At 38.7% G+C, this 20,463-nt stretch overlaps 1 protein-coding gene across 3 annotated transcripts in view; it reads left to right on the top strand.

Annotated features, from left to right (window-relative positions):
* The first annotated feature begins 882 nt into the window (after positions 1-882).
* Ddx25 (DEAD-box helicase 25) overlaps positions 883-20,463 on the top strand; it is a 32,254-nt gene continuing 12,673 nt past the window's right edge. Inside the window, exons 1-8 of one of the 3 annotated variants that reach the window (XM_074066416.1) lie at positions 883-1,013; positions 1,627-1,693; positions 1,963-2,010; positions 2,481-2,616; positions 5,034-5,126; positions 5,243-5,345; positions 6,912-7,026; positions 7,671-7,848. In XM_074066416.1, the coding sequence (XP_073922517.1) occupies positions 951-1,013; positions 1,627-1,693; positions 1,963-2,010; positions 2,481-2,616; positions 5,034-5,126; positions 5,243-5,345; positions 6,912-7,026; positions 7,671-7,848 (803 nt within the window). In that variant the 5' untranslated portion in view covers positions 883-950. Of the gene's footprint in view, positions 1,014-1,626; positions 1,694-1,962; positions 2,011-2,480; positions 2,617-5,033; positions 5,140-5,242; positions 5,346-6,911; positions 7,027-7,670; positions 7,849-20,463 lie in introns of those variants that run through there. The other 2 variants (XM_074066418.1, XM_074066417.1) reach the window with 2 other exon arrangements.

The raw sequence follows: 20,463 nt of genomic DNA, 5'->3' as shown, positions 1-20,463 counted from the left end.
ACCATTGAGAGACAAAACCACTATTAGAATGCAAACGTAAAGGCCTAAAGGGAATGTTACAACCTCGAAACAAACCACTGGAGAGCCTGACAATCATGGAACAGAGTTGGGGAGTGTTGCTTCAGCACCACGGAGAGATCATGACGACGGTTTTGTATTTTTGCTGCCAATTCCAGAGATACTGAACCAACTCTCAAAATTCCAGTTAAAAAACTAAAAAACTAAGGTTCTTTTGTCCAAACACCAGCACTCTAAGGTATATATCCCGTATTGTGCAAATGCACGTAGCAGGTAAGGTTGTACCGAAAGGAAGAGAGTTTTCTAGGAGTTGCTTTAACAAGGAACTACATCTCAGAATAAAAATTAAAATTAGCCCCTTTACGGAAACATCACAGGCATGTATGTAGGGCAGGCTCGGTAACTAGCACTTGAACTCTTTTCTCATTCGAGTTCATAAATCAGATTAAGCCTATTTTGTCCCTCCACGTTCCTATGCAGTTTGTCAGCCTTTCTTACATCTTGTAATATGCAGGCGGAGATGTCCGCGGAAACATGGACACAAAAGCTTAAAGCAGGATGTGGGTTACAACCTCGCCACCAGGAGGATTGTCTGCGTAGCAGGTGGCGGGATTGGCAGAGGGGCAGCTGACGAATGGCGACTAAGATCGCAACCCTTCCCCAGTCTCTTAACAGCCGGTGTGGATGGCTGGGCCGATGGAACTGCAGCCTCCGACACCTCTGCAGCACTTGCGGTCCTCCTGCGCGCCCTGCGCTCATCCCTCCCTCCGCCCCTGAGCGCGGAAGCCCCTGCGCCTGCGCGCCGCGCCGCGGGTGGTCGCCGGGCTTAAGCCTGCCCCCTGAGCGAGGCCATTGGCCGCTGAGTGGGGCTGGGCACGGCCTCGCGCCTGGGGTGGAAGCACGTGCTGGGGGCGGGAGCAGCGATCGCAGCTATGGCGTCGTTACTTTGGGGAGGCGACGCAGGGGCAGCGGAGAACGAGCGGCTGAACAGCCATGTAACCGCCACCGAGCAGGGGAGGGCAAAGGGACGAGGTGGGGGTGGGGGGGAACTAGAACAGGAACTCCCAGAAGGGGACTCTCCTGGGAAAGGGAGAGCCTTGCTAGCATTTGGAGTGGAGTGTCAAATTGTGGGCGGGGGAGATGTGGGACAGGTTTGGAAGAGGGCCACAGAAAAGAAGACTCCCAGAGACAAAATCTTCGGTTTGAAAGGGCAAAATGAAGACACCTGGAAAACGAGGGAGGGAAAGCAGCTGATAGTCCTAACCCTACTGAGTTTTGTATTCTTAATCTGACCATTTAAGCTGGCTTTTATCATATCTGCCAACACCACCATTCCCTATGGGTGCTGTGACTCCCCTTTCCCCAGTTAAACTAGAGGCCTTATGAAAAGAAACTTCATGTATAGGGACTACAGAAAGTCGTCTCCGTTTTTAGACTAAATCATACAGGAGACATATTCCTGAACTGAAACCGTTAATCCCTAACATTGCAAAGGAAACAGTTATGGGGTGGTCTTCCCTGAACCCCTTCCAGCCTCTCTTGTAGGGGACACTGGGCTGCTTGATGGCTTACTTCCTAATATTGGTTGAAATTTGTGTCTTTCAATAGTTTTCAAATCTCATCCACCCCCGGCAGAACCTTCGGGGTATTAAGAGTACCACAGTCCCAAACATAGGTGAGTGCTGTAGGGTATAGCAGATTGGCCTCGGTTAATTAAAAAATCATTGCTTTCATCATGTACCTGCCAGCTGAAATACCTTTGGCTCCCTTAATGTAACATTTAAGACCCCTACTATCTTCCCAATCACTTTATCTACTCTTCCACTGGATGACTCTTTCTGTCTGTATACACTGTAGAATCTGGAAGAAAAACTGGAAGAGTGTGCTGTATGTTTCTGATCAGCATTTGTCTTTACATTTATTGTTTCTCCTCTATCCTTTTAGATGGCTCTCTTAATAACACTGAAGAAGATGATGACGAAGAAGATGTAGGTAGGAGGCAAATTTATCTGCATGTATCTATTAGCATTCTGTTTGAGTTTATCATCACTTTCACAATGAGAATGGATAATATCTCAGCTGGAAAAGAGCTATCTTTGTTTTGGTCTTTTATGATTAGTTTCAGAAGAAATACTAAATTAGAAGAGATATATTTCTTTAGAGGAAGTTTAAATCGAATATGCAAGAAGTAGGTTAAGAATTTCTAGCTGGCAAGAAAGAATTAAGTCTGATAGAGATACACATTCACTTGCTTGAGGTTTGAGGTTGGTATATCAGTAGAGCTTAAGAAACTGTATCTTCTTGAAAAGGATTTCTGATTGCTGCATCATTTTTCTGAAACCTTTTAAAGAAGGAGCCTAGATGCAGTTTCTGAAAGTACAACCACTGAATAGGAGAAAGCAACTTATTAGATGCTATTCAGGAGACTTGATGTCCCCTTTTTTAATTTTTTGCTTTTCTAGTGGATTTGGCAGCTAATTCACTCTTAAACAAGTTAATCCGTCAGTCCTTAATAGAATCCAGTCACCGAGTAGAAGTCTTGCAAAAGGATCCCAGCTCTCCCCTCTACTCCGTAAAAACATTTGAAGAGCTGCGGCTGTGAGTATCATAACTCTTTCAGTATGGGAACATGCTAAAGCACAGTACAGAATAAACTAATTGCTAAAAATAAAAGCCATCAGGATTTCCTTTGTTTTCTAATAGTCAGTATTAAAGTGGATGTGTAATTAAAATATAACTCTAAGAATACTAGGATACCCTCGTTACCTAGCAAATTGAGAACATTCTTATAGTAAAATATTTTAATTTTCATTATATATTAATTGTATAGTGTGATATTTCCATCATACATGCATGTAGTGTACTTTGATCAAATTCATCCCCTCTATTCTTTCTTACTCCCTTTTCCCTCTCATTTTAAAATTATAATGGGTTTTATTATTCTATTTTCATACATGTGTATGAAGTATTGTCATGAAATTCACCCCCCTTCACCCTTTCCTTTCAACCTCCCCCTCCTGTTGCCACCCCCAGCCAAAATATTTTAATCTTGCTGTAAAAAGGGGGATGGGCAAGCCATATTACCACCCCCAAACATCCTCCCTCTCCCCCTTTAGATAAATTACAAGCTTTTACTTTACTAATTATATTTTGTTTCATATGGTATTAAAATGAATAACTTTCCCAGGTGGGGTTGCATGCCCTAGGAATTTATCAACTGACATAAAGGAAATATATTTTTAAAAAAGAGAGAAGTTGTAGATATGTGTTACCAAACCAGGCCCATTTTCCTACCATTGGTAAAATGTACCTGGTTCAGTAATATTTTGGTAAGTGAACTAGGAGGTAAGTTCAGAGTCTTTGGCCCACGACTCAGCCTGCTGTATCAGGAGCCTGTGGACAAGTCTGAGCAGCTGCTGGGCCTTGTCATTAAAAGGTGGAAGTATTCCAGCCCAACTGTTTTATCTAAATTCTAACTTTTTGCATGAGATCCAGGAAAGACGCATTTAATACTACTGCCTGAAGATAAGGTAATGTGATAATGAGTCTGAGAGAAGTTATATAAGGATCACTTCAAATTTTGTCTTTTCTGAAAATTACTGTTAAAAACTTTAATGCTATTCATGAAAAAGAATTAAATTTTTTATTGTTTTATTATTCATATGTGCATACAAGGTTTGGGTCATTTCTCCCCCCTGCCCTCACCCCTTCCCTTACCACCCACTCCATCCCCTCCCCCCCCCACCTCCTCAATACCCAGCAGAAACTATTTTGCCCTTATTTCTAATTTGTTGTAGAGAGAGTATAAGCAATAATAGGAAGGAACAAGAGTTTTTGCTGGTTGAGATAAGGATAGCTATACAGGGCATTGACTCACATTGATTTCCTGTGCGTGGGTGTTACCTTCTAGGTTAATTCTTTTTGATCTAACCTTTTCTCTAATTCCTGGTCCCCTTCTCCTATTGGCCTCAGTTGTTTTTAAGGTATCTGCTTTAGTTTCTCTGCATTGAGGGCAACAAATGCTAGCTAATTTTTTAGGTGTCTTACCTATCATCACCCCTCCCTTGTGTGCTCTCGCTTTTATCATGTGCTCAAAGTCCAATCCCCTTGTTGTGTTTGCCCTTGATCTAATGTCCACATATGAGGGAGAACATACGATTTTTGGTCTTTTGGGCCAGGCTAACCTCACTCAGAATGATGTTCTCCAATTCCATCCATTTACCAGCGAATGATAACATTTCATTCTTCTTCATGGCTGCATAAAATTCCATTGTGTATAGATACCACATTTTCTTAATCCATTCGTCAGTGGTGGGGCATCTTGGCTGTTTCCATAACTTGGCTATTGTGAATAGTGCCGCAATAAACATGGGTGTGCAGGTGCCTCTGGAGTAACCTGTGTCACAGTCTTTTGGGTATATCCCCAAGAGTGGTATTGCTGGATCAAATAGTAGATCAATGAAAAAAGAATTAAATTTTAAATGTCATTTAGTTTTTTGCTTATGAGGAAAGTATAATTCTTCTGGCAAACCTGATGTACTCCTTTTATCAGATGAGTTTTTTCAGTTTTTGCGTTAGTTCACCTTTAGGTGCTTACCACTGTCCTAGGCTTAGAGCAGAACTTTTTATTTTAGTGATGCAGCTGTAGAGGCATGATTGTGTATGTTTGGGAGCTTTGACGTGTAAATATTTAAATGCTCAGTTGTAAAGTGGCTTAGTTTAAAATGCACCTTTCTAGCTGGGCATCAGTGGCCTGTAATCCTAGCTATTCAAGGAGACAGAGATCAGGAGGATCACGGTTCAAAGTCAGGCCCAAGTAAATAGTTCATGATCCTATCTTGAAAAAACCCATCACAAAAAAGGAGTTGGGGAATGCCTACCAAACCTGAGGTCCTGAGTTCAAACCTCAGTATTGCCAAAAATACACCTTTCAATAAGGATACTGAGGTATGCATATTAATGAGGCTGCTGACCAACCAAGTCTTTAAAAGTGTTTGATCTTTTCTTTTTTACAGAAAGGAAGAGTTACTAAAAGGGATCTATGCAATGGGGTTTAACAGGCCATCCAAAATCCAAGAGATGGCACTCCCTATGATGCTGGCACATCCGTGAGTTTCCAGGGTAGTGGTATTCCAACTTGGTTATTTTGGGTCTTTCTTTTCAATTTATTCTCCAGCTCTTACATTCAGTTTATGCCCAGTCGTCTCTCTCCTCTTTTCTATAGACCCCAGAACCTCATAGCTCAGAGCCAGTCTGGAACAGGAAAAACAGCTGCCTTTGTTTTGGCAATGCTAAGCAGAGTGAATGTCTTGGAATTGTTCCCACAGGTATGGAAGGGCTGTGGGAGAGGTGGGAATGTTTGTAATGCTAATGCTATTTTAGTAATAGGTGATATTACTGCAGGTATATGATTACTACAATGATATGTAGAATAGGTGTTCTTCCATAAAATCATAGAGCATTAGGCAGCAGCATGGTATACTGAAGGAGTGCACAGGCTTTATGGTTCCAATACCAATCTCTCTCCATTGATCAGCTAGCTAATTCTTAGGCAAGTAAGTCTGTGTCTTTGTCTGTAAAGATAGCATCTCCAAAGGCATGGATCATAATTATTTGTTCACCCTTGAATACTAACATCCAGCACATTGCCTAGTTTGTAGAAACCTTTCATTATACACTAAATGAATGAGTGAATGAATGAATACTTTTCTCAGATTATCATCATGTGGATTCAATGATAAAAAAAAACTTACATATTTTAGCATTTTGCTTGGCATAAAGTAAGCATGCAATGATGATAGCTGTTTAGCTGTGGGGGCCAGCAAGTCATCCTGTCCATCTCACTGATGTAACAGAGAAGGAGGCTAACACTTAGAGAGGGAAGTGCCTTTCCTGGGGTTCCATAGTGAGAGTGGCTGAGAACTGGCATCCAGCTCACCATTCTAAACTAGCTTCCACTCATGAAAAATATCCGGTCATCTTTCTGTCTTTATCTAAGGGGCACTCATCAGCTTCTTTTATAGGCTGATATTCCCATGTGCACTAAAAGCAGTGGGGAACACAAAGGCTTTCTCAGCAAGCTTATACTCAGATCAACACATTAAGAGGAGGATGTACCACGAAGTAGTGGGCAAGCATAGGAAATCTTGTGCATTTTCAACAAGGTCAGTGAAATGCATATCTGAGGTTTGATACAATTAATCAAAATTATTCAGGATAAGCTGTGCTTGAGCACATGTTGAGAAGTGTGTGTGGAAACTATTTTTTAGCACTTTGGCTCTGTTTCTTTCTCTATTACAGATCACTAATTGAAGCACATAAAAACATCACCAGTTTCTTCCATTGGATTCTTTATACATCAACACTACTATTTTTAGAGGAGATGAAATAACAGATGAGCGTTTGGGGAAATTTTGTTCTGGCACAATGATAGATAGATGATAGGTAGGTAGGTAGGTAGATATATAGATAGAAAAAAAGAAAAAATACAAATGAATTGGATCAAGCAGAGACTGTTGGAAACAGAAAGACTCTGAATAGCAGGCAAGAGCTGATGGGGGTTGTGCTCAAACTGGATTTATCTTACCTTCCCTCTCTCATTGATTCTTCTCCCACCAAAAAAAGGGTGACCAGCAACTTGTATTTCTACTTGTATTCCCCTTTAGAGAGGAATGTATAAAAGGTAACTGTTTCTCTATTCTTCAGCCTCTTCCCCCTTTTCATATTCAGCATTCATCTCAAATATATCAACTGTTAAATTATATCCAATTTTATTTAATCAAAACCTCCAATTCATTTCTGTGCCTCTTCCGGTACAAATGTTAATTGTAGTTCAAATTCGAACAATGGCTTGTATGAATCTTTTTTACTTCCCTCTTCTCTCTATCTCACAGTGCCTCTGCCTGGCTCCTACATATGAACTGGCTCTGCAGACTGGCCGGGTGGTTGAGCGGATGGGGAAATTCTGTGTAGATGTAGAAGTGATGTACGCCATCCGAGGAAATCGAAGTATGTGCCCTTAAGCCAGTGCTGGCTGATTTTTTTAAATCCTGGATTCACCAATAACGAGAATATTATAACTTCTCTGCTTCTACATCTCTAAAATAGGGGAAATAATAGCACCTGTATCCTAGAGGTATTAGAATTAAACCAGATGAGTAGATTAAGTACTGCGCCCCACACCTGGACACCATAAGGCCCTTCTTTGTTTGCTTGTTTGTTTCTTTTTTCCATTAAATTCCTTGCTTTTTTGGTGGTACTGGGTTCAAATTTAGGAGCTAGCCCTTGTTGGGTAGGCACTCTACCACCTGAGCCACGCCCCAGCAAGCCCCATGAACCAGGCTAGTCTTAAACTTGTACCTCCACTTCCTCATTACCTGTACTGTATGCCTGTTACTATACCCGGATTGCACAGTGACTTACTAAGTCACCATGGAGCAGAATCAAATATGTAGGATTATTATTACCATAAACCCAGAAGCCCATGAATTTATTCCAAAACTGCAAAATCAAAATCCACCCATGACTCTCAGGGATTGCTTTGTACTTGGAAAACCATCACGAACTGCTTTTGTTTCTAAGCTCTGTGTCACATTGCCATGGTCTATGGCCTGCTTGTGTCTGAGGAGTACTTAATACCCTTTTCTCCCCAGTTCCTAGAGGCACTGAAGTCACCAAACAGATTATAATTGGCACTCCTGGGACCGTCCTAGATTGGTGTTTCAAGAGAAAATTGATCGATTTGACTAAGATTCGTGTGTTTGTCCTGGATGAAGCAGATGTGATGATTGATACCCAAGGATTCTCAGATCAGAGCATTCGTATTCAAAGGTAATCTTCAAATCCATCCTTCCTTCCTGGTCTTCTGTCTACTTGAGAAATTTCATTTGTTTGCTGTCTCTAATTTTTTTGTTACTCAATTCCTCACCATCTTCTTCCCTAAAACAAATTTGGGTTTCCATTATTTTTTACCAGCTCAAGAGGCCTTCAGACTTCTCTCATTGTCCAAATTCAGCTTGTTACCTTACTTTGCTCTTTACTTTTATAACACAGACCTGTAGATGATATAGATTTCTGCACCAAATTTACTAATAATATTTTATATTCTAAGCAAAATTGGAAAGAGGATCTATTGAGGATATAATGAATAATTGTGCTAGAGTAGAGAACACAGTAACTTGGCATCAGTTCTTGTCCTGCCTTTGCCTCTAATTTGCAAGTAAATTATTTCATTTTCCTAGGTGTCTTTTAAGGTCACCTGAAGGTTTAAAATTACAGATTATCAGGCCTAACCTCAGATTTACTGAATCAGAATTTCTGGCAGGGAGTTTTGGAATCAAGATCATTTACTTTTAAATAAAGTATTATATACTCAGCATTTAAATTTAAATGGTATGGAAATATTTGTCATGAAAAACAGTAATCCCCTGTCCAACCCCAAGAGGATGCCTTTCTTTTAAATGATATACTTCATTATTTTCTTTCTTTTTGTTCTTTTTTTGTGGTACTGGGGTTTGAACTCAGGGCCTACACCTTGAGCCACCCTGCCAACCCTTTTTTGTGTGTGTGATGGGTTTTTTCAAGATAGAGTCTCATGAAATATTTGCCTGGGCTGGCTCTGAACCACGCATGATCCTCCTGATCACTGCCTCCCGAGTAGCAAAGATTATAGGCATGAGTCACCAATGCCTGGCTGCCTCACTGTTTCCTGATGCATAGTCATTGTGTACTTGTGTACAAACTCCCATTATAGGAAGCAGGATCTGAGTTCATATCCCTTCTATCATCACCCTATGATTATATCATAAGAATTTGGTTACATTAACACTGTTGGTACCATTTTGATAGTGTAAATACACTTCACTGCTGAGCTAAGCTGTGTATTATTACAATTATGTTTTTTTCATACAACTTTCCCCCTAGAATTGATAATTGCCTTTTTTTTATTTTTTTTTTTTTATTTTTTTTTCATTTTTCTTTTATTATTCATATGTGCATACAAGGCTTGGTTCATTTCTCCCCCCTGCCCCCACCCTCTCCCTTACCACCAACTCCGCCCCCTTCCTCTCCCCCCCCCAATACCCAGCAGAAACTATTTTGCCCTTATCTCTAATTTTGTTGTAGAGAGAGTATAAGCAATAATAGGAAGGAACAAGAGTTTTTGCTGGTTGAGATAAGGATAGCTATACAGGGCATTGACTCACATTGATTTCCTGTGCGTGGGTGTTACCTTCTAGGTTAATTCTTTTTGATCTAACCTTTTCTCTAGTTCCTGGTCTCCTTTTCCTATTGGCCTCAGTTGCTTTAAGGTATCTGCTTTAGTTTCTCTGCGTTAAGGGCAACAAATGCTAGCTAGTTTTTTAGGTGTCTTACCTATCCTCACCCCTCCCTTGTGTGCTCTCGCTTTTATCATGTGCTCATAGTCCAATCCCCTTGTTGTGTTTGCCCTTGATCTAATGTCCACATATGAGGGAGAACATACGATTTTTGGTCTTTTGGGCCAGGCTAACCTCACTCAGAATGATGTTCTCCAATTCCATCCATTTACCAGCGAATGATAACATTTCATTCTTCTTCATGGCTGCATAAAATTCCATTGTGTATAGATACCACATTTTCTTAATCCATTCGTCAGTGGTGGGGCATCTTGGCTGTTTCCATAACTTGGCTATTGTGAATAGTGCCGCAATAAACATGGATGTGCAGGTGCCTCTGGAGTAACATTCTTTTGGGTATATCCCCAAGAGTGGTAGTGCTGGATCAAATGGTAGATCGATGTCCAGCTTTTTAAGTAGCCTCCAAATTTTTTTCCAGAGTGGTTGTACTAGTCTACATTCCCACCAACAGTGTAAGAGGGTTCCTTTTTCCCTGCATCCTCGCTAACACCTGTTGTTGGTGGTGTTGCTAATGATGGCTATTCTAACAGGGGTGAGGTGGAATCTTAGCGTGGTTTTAATTTGCATTTCCTTTATTGCTAGAGATGGTGAGCATTTTTTCATGTGTTTTCTGGCCATTTGAATTTCTTCTTTTGAGAAAGTTCTGTTTAGTTCACTTGCCCATTTCTTTATTGGTTCATTAGTTTTGGGAGAATTTAGTTTTTTAAGTTCCCTGTATATTCTGGTTATTAGTCCTTTGTCTGATGTATAGTTGGCAAATATTTTCTCCCACTCTGTGGGTGTTCTCTTCAGTTTAGAGACCATTTCTTTTGATGAAAGAAGCTTTTTAGTTTTATGAAGTCCCATTTATCTATGCTATCTCTTAGTTGCTGTGCTGCTGGGGTTTCATTGAGAAAGTTCTTACTATACCTACTAACTCCAGAGTATTTCCTACTCTTTCTTGTACCAACTTAAGAGTTTGGGGTCTGATATTAAGATCCTTGATCCATTTTGAGTTAATCTTGGTGTAGGGTGATATACATGGATCTAGTTTCAGTTTTTTGCAGACTGCTAACCAGTTTTCCCAGCAGTTTTTGTTGAAGAGGCTGCTATTTCTCCATCGTATATTTTTAGCTCCTTTGTCAAAGATAAGTTGCTTATAGTTGTGTGGCTTCATATCTGGGTCCTCTATTCTGTTCCACTGGTCTTCATGTCTGTTTTTGTGCCAGTACCATGCTGTTTTTATTGTTATTGCTTTGCAATATAGTTTGAAGTCAGGTATTGTGATACCTCCTGCATTGTTCTTTTGACTGTGTATTGCCTTGGCTATTCGTGGCCTCTTGTGTTTCCATATAAATTTAACAGTAGATTTTTCAATCTCTTTCATGAATGTCATTGGAATTTTGATGGGAATTGCATTAAACATGTAGATTACTTTGGGGAGTATCGACATTTTTACTATGTTGATTCTACCAATCCATGAGCAATGGGAGATCTCTCCACTTTCTATAGTATTCCTCAGTCTCTTTCTTCAGAAGTGTATAGTTTTCCTTGTAGAGGTCTTTCACATCTTTTGTTAGGTTTACACCTAGGTATTTGATTTTTTTTGAGGCTATTGTAAATGGAATTGTTTTCATACATTCTTTTTCCGTTTGCTCATTGTTAGTGTATAGAAATGCTAATGATTTTTCTATGTTGATTTTATATCCTGCTACCTTGCTATAGCTATTGATGATGTCTAGAAGCTTCTCAGTAGAGTTTTTTGGGTCTTTAAGGTATAGGATCATGTCGTCTGCAAATAGGGATATTTTGACAGTTTCTTTACCTATTTGTATTCCTTTTATTCCTTCTTCTTGCCTAATTGCTCTGGCTAGGAATTTCAGTACTATGTTGAATAGGAGTGGAGATAGTGGGCATCCTTGTCTGGTTCCTGATTTTAGAGGGACTGGTTTCAGTTTTTCTCCATTAAGTATAATGCTGGCTGTAGGTTTGTCATATATAGCTTTTATAATGTTGAGGAACTTTCCTTCTATTCCTAGTTTTCTTAGAGCTTTTATCATGAAATGATGTTGGAGGCTTTTTCTGCATCTATTGAGATGATCAAGTGGTTTTTGTCTTTGCTTCTGTTAATGTGGTTTATTATGTTTATTGATTTTTGTATGTTGAACCACCCCTGCATCCCTGGGATGAAGCCTACTTGGTCGTGGTGAATAATCTTTTTGATGTGTTGTTGAATTCGGTTTGCCATTATTTTGTTGAGGATTTTTGCATCAATGTTCATTAAGGAGATTGGCCTATAGTTCTCCTTTTTGGAGGTGTCTTTGCCTGGTTTTGGGATAAGTGTAATACTGGCTTCATAAAATGTGTTTGGCAGTTTTCCTTCCCTTTCTATTTCGTGGAACAGTTTAGGGAGGGTTGGTATCAGTTCTTCTTTAAAGGTCTGATAGAATTCAGAGAATCCATCAGGTCCTGGACTTTTCTTTTTGGGGAGACTCTTGATTGCTGCTTCAATTTCATTTTGTGTTATAGGTCTATTCAGGTGATTAATTTCCTCTTGGTTCAGTTTTGGATGATCATATGTATCTAGAAATCTGTCCATTTCTTTTAGATTTTCAAATTTATTTGAATATAGGTTCTCAAAGTAGTCTCTGATGATTTCCTGGACTTCCATGGTGTTTGTTGTTATCTCCCCTTTTGCATTCCTAATTCTACTAATTTGGGTTTTGTCTCTCCTCATTTTAGTCAGGTTTGCCAGGGGTCTATCGATCTTGTTTATTTTTTCAAAGAACCAACTTTTTGTTTCATTAATTCTTTGTATGGTTTTTTTGGTTTCTATTTCGTTGATTTCAGTTCTTATTTTTATTATTTTTCTCCTTCTATTTGTTTTGGGATTTGCTTGTTCTTGTTTTTCTAGGAGTTTGAGATGTATCATTAGGTCATTGATTTGGGATCTTTCAGTCTTTTTAATATATGCACTCATGGCTATAAACTTTCCTCTCAAGACTGCCTTAGCTGTGTCCCATAGGTTCCGGTAAGTTGTGTTTTCATTTTCATTGACTTCTAGGAACTTTTTAATTTCCTCTTTTATTGCATCGATAATCCATTCTTCATTAAGTAATGAGTTATTTAGTTTCCAGCTGTTTGCATGTTTTTTGTCTTTACTTTTGTTGTTGAGTTCTACTTTTACTGCATTGTGGTCAGATAGTATGCACGGTATTATTTCTATTTTCTTATATTTGCTGAGGCTTGCTTTGTGCCCTAGGATATGATCTATTTTGGAGAAGGTTCCACGGGCTGCTGAGAAGAATGTATATTGTGTAGAGGTTGGATGAAATGTTCTGTAGACATCAACTAGGTCCATTTGATCTCTTGCATATTTTAGATCTTGGACTTCTTTATTGAGTTTTTGTTTGGATGACCTATCTATTGATGATAATGGGGTGTTAAAGTCTCCCACAACCACTGTGTTGGCGTTTATATATGCTTTTAGGTCTTTCAGGGTATGTTTGATGAAATTGGGTGCGTTACATTGGGTGCATATAGAATGATGATTATTATTTCCTTTTGGTCTATTTCCCCTTTTATTAGTATGGAATGTCCTTCTTTATCTCGTTTGATCAATGCAGGTTTGAAGTCTACTTTGTCAGAGATAAGTATTGCTACTCCTGCCTGTTTTCGGGGGCCATTGGCTTGGTAAATCTTCCAGCCTTTCATCCTAAGCATATGCTTATTTCTGTCGGTGAGATGAGTCTCCTGTAAGCAACAAATTGTTGGATCTTCTTTTTTAATCCATTTTGTCAAATGGTGTCTTTTGATGGGTGAATTAAGTCCATTAACATTAAGCGTTAGTACTAATAGGTATGTGGTGATTCCTGCCATTTAGTTGTCTTAGTTGTTTGAAGGTTTGATTGTGTGTACCTAACTTGATGTTACTCTCTACTGTCTTGTTTTTTCTTATCCTGTGGTTTGGTGCTGCCTGCCTTTTCATGGTTAAGTTGGGTGTCACTTTCTGTGTGCAGGATCCCTTGCAGAATCTTTTGTAATGGTGGCTTTGTGGTCACATATTGTTTTAGTTTCTGCTTATCATGGAAGACTTTTATTGTTCCATCTATTTTGAATGATAGCTTTGCTGGGTAGAGTATCCTGGGGTTGAAGTTATTTTCATTCAGTGCCCGGAAGATCTCACCCCACGCTCTTCTTGCTTTTAATGTTTCTGTTGAGAAGTCTGCTGTGATTTTGATGGGTTTACCTTTGTATGTTACTTGTTTTTTCTCTCTTACAGCCTTCAATATGCTTTCCTTAGTTTCTGAACTTGTTGTTTTAATGATGATATGTCATGGAGTAGTTCTATTTTGATCTGGTCTGTTTGGTGTCCTGGAGGCCTCTTGCATCTGTATGGGAATATCTTTCTCTAGATTTGGGAAATTTTCCGTTATTATTTTGTTGAATATATTATGCATTCCCTTCGCTTGCACCTCTTCTCCTTCTTCGATGCCCATGATTCTCAAGTTTGGTCTTTTGATGGAGTCAGTGAGTTCTTGCATTTTCTTTTCACAGGTCTTGAGTTGTTTAATTAATAGTTCTTCGGTTTTTCCTTTAATTACCATTTCATCTTCAAGTTCTGAGATTCTGTCTTCCGTTTGTTCTATTCTGCTGGATTGGCCTTCCGTTTTGTTTTGCAGTTCTGTTTCGTTCTTTTTTCTGAGGTTTTCCATATCCTGGCAGTTTCCTTCTTTAATGTTGTCTATTTTTGTCCTGAGTTCATTTATCTGTTTATTCATTGTGTTCTCTCTTTCACTTTGGTGTTTATACAGTGCTTCTATGGTTTCCTTTATTTCTTTTGCTTTTTCAAATTCTCTATTTTTATTGTCTTGGAATTTCTTGAGTGTCTCCTGTACATTTTGGTTGACCCTATCCAGTATCATCTCTATAAAATTTTCATTGAGTACTTGTAGTATGTCTTGTTTTAAATTATTCTTGTGGGCTTCATTGGGTCCTTTGGCATAGTTTATCTTCATTTTGTTGGAGTCTGGATCTGAGTTTCTGTTCTCTTCATTCCCCTCTGGTTCCTGTACTAATTTTCTGCTGTGGGGAAACTGGTTTCCCTGTTTTTTCTGTCTTCCCGTCATTGTCCTTGGTGTTGTTACTGTCCCTGTACTGTGTGCAATTAAGTATTTTCTAGCTTGTAATAATAACAGTGGTAATATTTAGAATGGAAGGGTGAGCTGAGATGGAAAGCAAGAAGTTAAAGAAAAGGGGAAAACAAATATATAGACAAGAGGGAGAAAGCAGAACAAGGTATCAGACAAGAGTTTCAAAGGTATAAACAGGGAGTGTTAGTGTACTAATCAACAGTAAGCTGAACAGACATTAGAGAGACAGAAAGAGGATTGAAAATCAAAGATAAAAAAAAAGTAAATGAAAGAAATATCTATATATAAAATTGAATTAAAATAAAATGGAAAATAGAAAATTAAAAAAAAAAAAACCAAAAAACTTCCAAGTTTATATGCAATGCAGTTTCAGTCTTAATAATTTGGGTGTCCGTCTCAATCTGCAGTCCTGGAGTTGGTGTCTTAGATGTTGTTCTGTAGTTTTCTCATCAAAGGGGATGCATAAAGTAGAACAAAACTACACACTCACACACACACACACACACACACACACAAAAGCCCCACCAAGTGTCCCCAGTTCAAATGCAATACAGTTTCAGTAAGTTTTTCGGCTTGCAGGTGTAATTCGGTTGCTCTCTCATCAAAGGTAGGGAGAAAAAGAAAAAAAAGCGTCTGGAGACAGTTCTGAGAGTGGTATCTGCAACTGTGGCTCGCCTGCCTGCTGCTCTCAGCCTGTAGCTGGCGGCGTTATTTATGCAGATCTCTGGGGTGAGCTAGCACTCACCTGGTCCCACAGGCTTTGTTTGCTCAGAGTTCTCCTGTGCGGGAACCTCTGCTACAGGCTTTCCCCTTTCCAAGCACCGGGAAAGGTGACACTGCCCCGCGTTGTCAGGCCTGCGTGTTTATTTACAGTTCACGTGGGAAGTGGGTCTTCCCTCCTCTCACAAGCGTCCCCGCTCCTGGTTGCTGGGCACGCACCCCCGCTCCTGCCAGAGCCTCTCCGGCCGCCCGGCTTGTTTATTTACAGTCCCAGGAAGGATTCCCTTCCCCCAATCTTCAGCGCTCAGGGCGCCCCACCCTCTTTCCAGCGTGTCTTAACTGTTCTTATTGCTTATTACTCAGTTTCTCTTTTTTTCCCGGGTGGAGGTCAGTCTGTCCAGGGGGCTATGCTGCTCTGGCCCAGGCTTGTCTGTGGGGCTACCACGGTACCGCGAAGCTCACCTGGTCCGCGTCTTCCCAAGCCGTATGGGTGCCGGCCACTCGTGGCCCTGGGGGCCCTCATTTCTCCGTTTAACGTGAAGTGGAGATTCTCTGCGCCGGCTGGAGATGTGGAGGGGTCAAAGTTATGCCTTTTCTCTGTGATTATGCCTGCAAAGTGTGTCTCCAGCGTCTCTCCAAGATTTCACTATAGGAGGGTCGCTTTCTGCTTCCTACCTCTAGCCGCCATCTTGGAATCCCGCCTTTTTTTTATATAGTAGGACTGTATAGCTGTTCCCGTCATATGTGTCATGTGTCAATGACATACATCTCCACATAATCCATTTCTGCCTTTCTTCTGGAGCTCCCCTAAACTCGCTCTCCCTCTGCAGCTTCAGTCTGGGCTGGTTGCTCTCTAGTCCTCTTGTTCTGTTGTCATCCTAGGTCTACCTTTTGCTCATTTACAGTTTTAAATGTCTCACCTCTTGGGACATTTTTGTGGGTTACTTCCTCAATATGCTGAAGTATATTTTTTAGTGTCTTCCTAAAAAAAGAATGTAGAGGAGGTTTGGTTTTTATTTTAGCCCTTATGTGCCTGAAAATGTTTTTATTGTCTCTGTGAATTTGACCATTTGATAATTTATCTGGATAGGAGTTCTATGTTGAAAATCCATGCTCTCTCAATTTCAGATGCAATGTTGAAAACAGAAAAGTATTTTTTAAAAAATAACTTTGTTATTTAATGAATGAATATTCTCAGTTTCTAGTGATGTTACTGAAAGGTTTAATGACATCCTTATTTCCAGACTTTTATATGTAACCTATTGTTTTTTTCACCATAAAAGTTTTCTGGGGTCTTTCTATCTCCAGGTATTCCGAAACTTCTCAATGATATGCTTTGGTTCATTCCTTGTCCTAGACATATAGCATAGCCTTTCATCCTCAAAACTTATGCCTGCCAGTTCTGAGAGAAGTTACTTTTTTCCCTATGGTAACCACCTTTTTAGAGAGCCAGTCCAGGACACAGGTACAACATACAAAAACTATGGGAAATAGAAATAATTATAAACATGTTATTAGTTTAAATAAAATTATGAAAAACATTATTCAAACTGATATATTTTGTACTTTTCTATTATATAAATACTGCTATTCAAACAAAATAACAATGGAGCTAGTTAACAATAGCAATTAATACTTTGTAAAAAAAACTATTTTATAATATTTTTGATAATAGAAATTTACAATGAGTTTTTAAATCATTATTGGATGTTTATACTTCATAGGCAATACTGTATGTACTCTTAGTTACATAACATATGACTGTTTACAAGGAGAAAATCAATACAAGACTAGTTAAACAAATATTAGCTATACTCTTAAAAATGACATCTTTCTGTCTCATGGTGTAATAAGGGTGTTTTTTTCATTTTATTTCCTTTTCCAGTCATACTTCTCTGAACTGACAGTAGTCATTTTGATGTAGTGGGAAAACTGCATACAGTGAGATGTAAAATTCATTTTGATTTTGTAGCTCTGCTCCCATCAACCCCACAATGATTAGTATCAGTCCCATGTAATGACATCAAATTAAATATCCTCTTTTAAAAAGTGTTTAAGTATGGAACACTTAGGATTTTACTTACTGGAAAAATAGTTTTTATTTATTTTTGCAATTTAAACCTCTGGGTGTTTTATTAATGTTTTTCTAGCTTTATTGAGGCATACATAATAGGCAAATAAAAATGGTATCATCACAGTCAGGCTAACTAAGATACCCATCATCTCACAGAATAACCATTGTATGTCTGTGTGTGCATGTGTTGAGAATATTTAAAATCTTTTAGACTTGTTATAATTAGCTTCCAACTGTCTGGAAATGGCCAGCCACTCTGTCTAAGCTTATTTGCGCAGACCAAGCTGTTCCTCGTTCAGCTCTCCTACATGCACATCTCTTGTATAAAGATCTCTTGCATCAGATGGGCTATGGATGCCTAAAATGTGTCATTTTTAAGCCCTCTGAAGTACTTTAGATATTATAATTAAACCTCTCATAAGGAAAATGGGTGAAGTGACTTAATCTTCGAAATTAAAGATATAAATTACACTTTTGTTAAATAGGTGAAAAAGTCACGTTTAACTTGGCTGCCTTCTTCTGGTGACATTTCTTGAGTTCTACAGCAGTCTTAATTCTTGCCCCCTCACCCCCAAAATGAGTCCTTTTCTTGCCAAATGAGTTGTCACCCATGTACATAAGACCAGACAGCTCATGTGCAGTTAGTTCATTCTTTCCTTTCCTCTAGACCCCTTAGGGCCTCTTCAGAGGCCCTCAACTAGTTTGGAAAAACAGGATGTCATTTCTATTTCACAGTAACTCTTTTCTCCATTCTCATCTTCAGTATATTTCCAAACTGGAAAAGGACTTTCTTTTGTTTGTTTCTGATTGTCATTTGTTACTGAAATAGTGGTTTTTGTATTGTATACTTGCATTTTGCTCTTTTATGTACATTTGTAGGTTTTTATCTATCCATGTAGACATGTGGATAAGAGAGAATGTATGTTTGTTTCAAAAGATTGATTTCACTGCATCCCAAGGGATAACCATGTCCTATGGCACCCCTACCTCCCGTTTATTCTCCTCTGCTTAGAATGTACTGTGTATACAGTATAATTCCTGATATTTACCATGGTCATAATAAATCAGCTGAAATGTGTGTAGTATTTTAATTACATATCAGTGGCTGTCAGGGCTAACATCAACATTAATTAAAGAAATGAGTGTATCATTACATGAAATCGGGCATCAAGGAAGCATACTTATAAGGAAAAGCACAGCAAAGCATAAACTCCACTATATTTAAAGGAATTTAGGATAAATTACTAACTTAAGTAAATATACTTTTTACAAGATTACATATTTAGTTTTAATATATGTCTCTGTAAATTCAAATTAATTATGAAGACAATTAATGAAAATTCAACTGTGTGGGCATTGAAATAACCTTTAGTAAAATTTATAAGACAACTTTTTGAAAATGTATGTATCTAATATTTGGCAAATAACAATGACTGCCACCAATGGGACCAAAAATTACAGTAGCTTATACGAGATAAAATTGTATTTCTATCTTCTATAATCATGTATAAATTGGTCATTAGTCCAGTTAGTCCAGGGACAATAAGTTACTCTTTCATATTCAGCATATGACTTTCATATTTTGAACCACGACTATTGGAAAAGGACATTCTTTAAAAATATGGTATTATGGCAGCCCAACATTGTAAATCTTTTCAGGATCCATCAACAATAATAGTCATCTTATCAGTACATGTCTAAGGAGGGTATCTCTCTCCATTCCTGTGTAGTTAAATATCTTAAGTGCTTCTGCAAGTTTTAAAGAAATGGAAAAGTGACCAAAAACTTTGATAATGAAAAGTTCAATATCATAGGTAAACAGATCATATCCATTTTTTTAAATGTTGTGTACAAAGTATGAAGGACATTTAGCTGGTAAGACCTTTTCATTTTATTTGATAGTTGTGGACTGAATAGAATTTGCCAAAATTCACATTTGCACTGTCGACTACATATGCAGATAATTGAGTAAAGGCTAGTTTGTATATTTGGATAAAATGTGAGCAATCTTTTGTTTTATATTTTCTCAATTTTATTAAAACTTCATAGAAGTTAAGAAGATGTTTTGAAACTTCTTTTTTTTAATTTAAGTATCTTAAGAGGTAGGGAAAATTTTTGTTGTTGCTGCTGTGTTTTGACGTAGCACTTAACATACTGCCAGAAGCACAGTTATTAGTACGATCTGAAAGAATCAGCCCCACAATAAAAGAGGAGAGTCATCTTTTATCACCATTTCCCCATTTGTTCACACTCACAGTATTTTACTTGGGGGTCTATGAACCAGGAAATGTAACTACTGAGTTTCGGAGAGATATTGGGGAATAATACAAATAATACAAAAATGCATGTTCATTTGGGTGATGTGGCCAAGCTAATTCAGGTCTATCTACTGTTTCAACTGAGCAATGTTGTCTTGAGAAGGCCAAATTTAGAAATACTGCCTTTCTCTTCCTGAACTTGTGAGGTTCAGTGTCCCAATATGACTTTCACATCTCTTGTCCACCAGGCCCAATCACAAATTATTTTCTTTGAGGGATGCATTAGGCTCTGTCTCCACTTTTTTACCTTTAGCCTAGCTGTGTTTCTATTTGTCATTCAAACAACAGTCCTTTAGCATTCTTTTTCTCTGTCTGGATCTTACTAGTGCTGTTCTCTGATTGCTTCTTTCCTGTAACTTCTTTTTCTTATGTTTTGGATGCAATATCTACAATTTTCTCTCTGAGGATAATAATTACAGTATTTTTTAAGTTTTTTTCTGTTTTCAACACTGCCTATGAATTGTCCAGTTTTCCTTTTGTTCACTATACCTATGTCTTTCTGGCATACCTTTCCTCTTCATGTCTGGTAAAAATCTAAGATAAGGGACTACAGTTCCAGTTGGCAGCTCTGTGTGCATGACTGGGGCTTGTGACTTGGAAAGCCTCACTTTAGGATGATTGTCACCTAGAGGTCTTCAGGACCATGTAATGTCTCTTATCTCCTTTCTAGGAGGTAGATGCTTGGTTGCTGACATTCTGAGCAGGGTGGAGAAACCGGCTGAGAAGATTGTATGCATATTTTCACTCCATCCTCTCCTTTCAGCGATAGGCTTTACTCCCTCCTTCTGCTGAGATGGGTATCCTCA

The sequence above is a fragment of the Castor canadensis genome, chromosome 2 (genome assembly GCF_047511655.1).
Source record: "Castor canadensis chromosome 2, mCasCan1.hap1v2, whole genome shotgun sequence".
NCBI lineage: Eukaryota > Metazoa > Chordata > Mammalia > Rodentia > Castoridae > Castor > Castor canadensis.
This window is presented reverse-complemented; position numbering and strand designations above follow the sequence as displayed.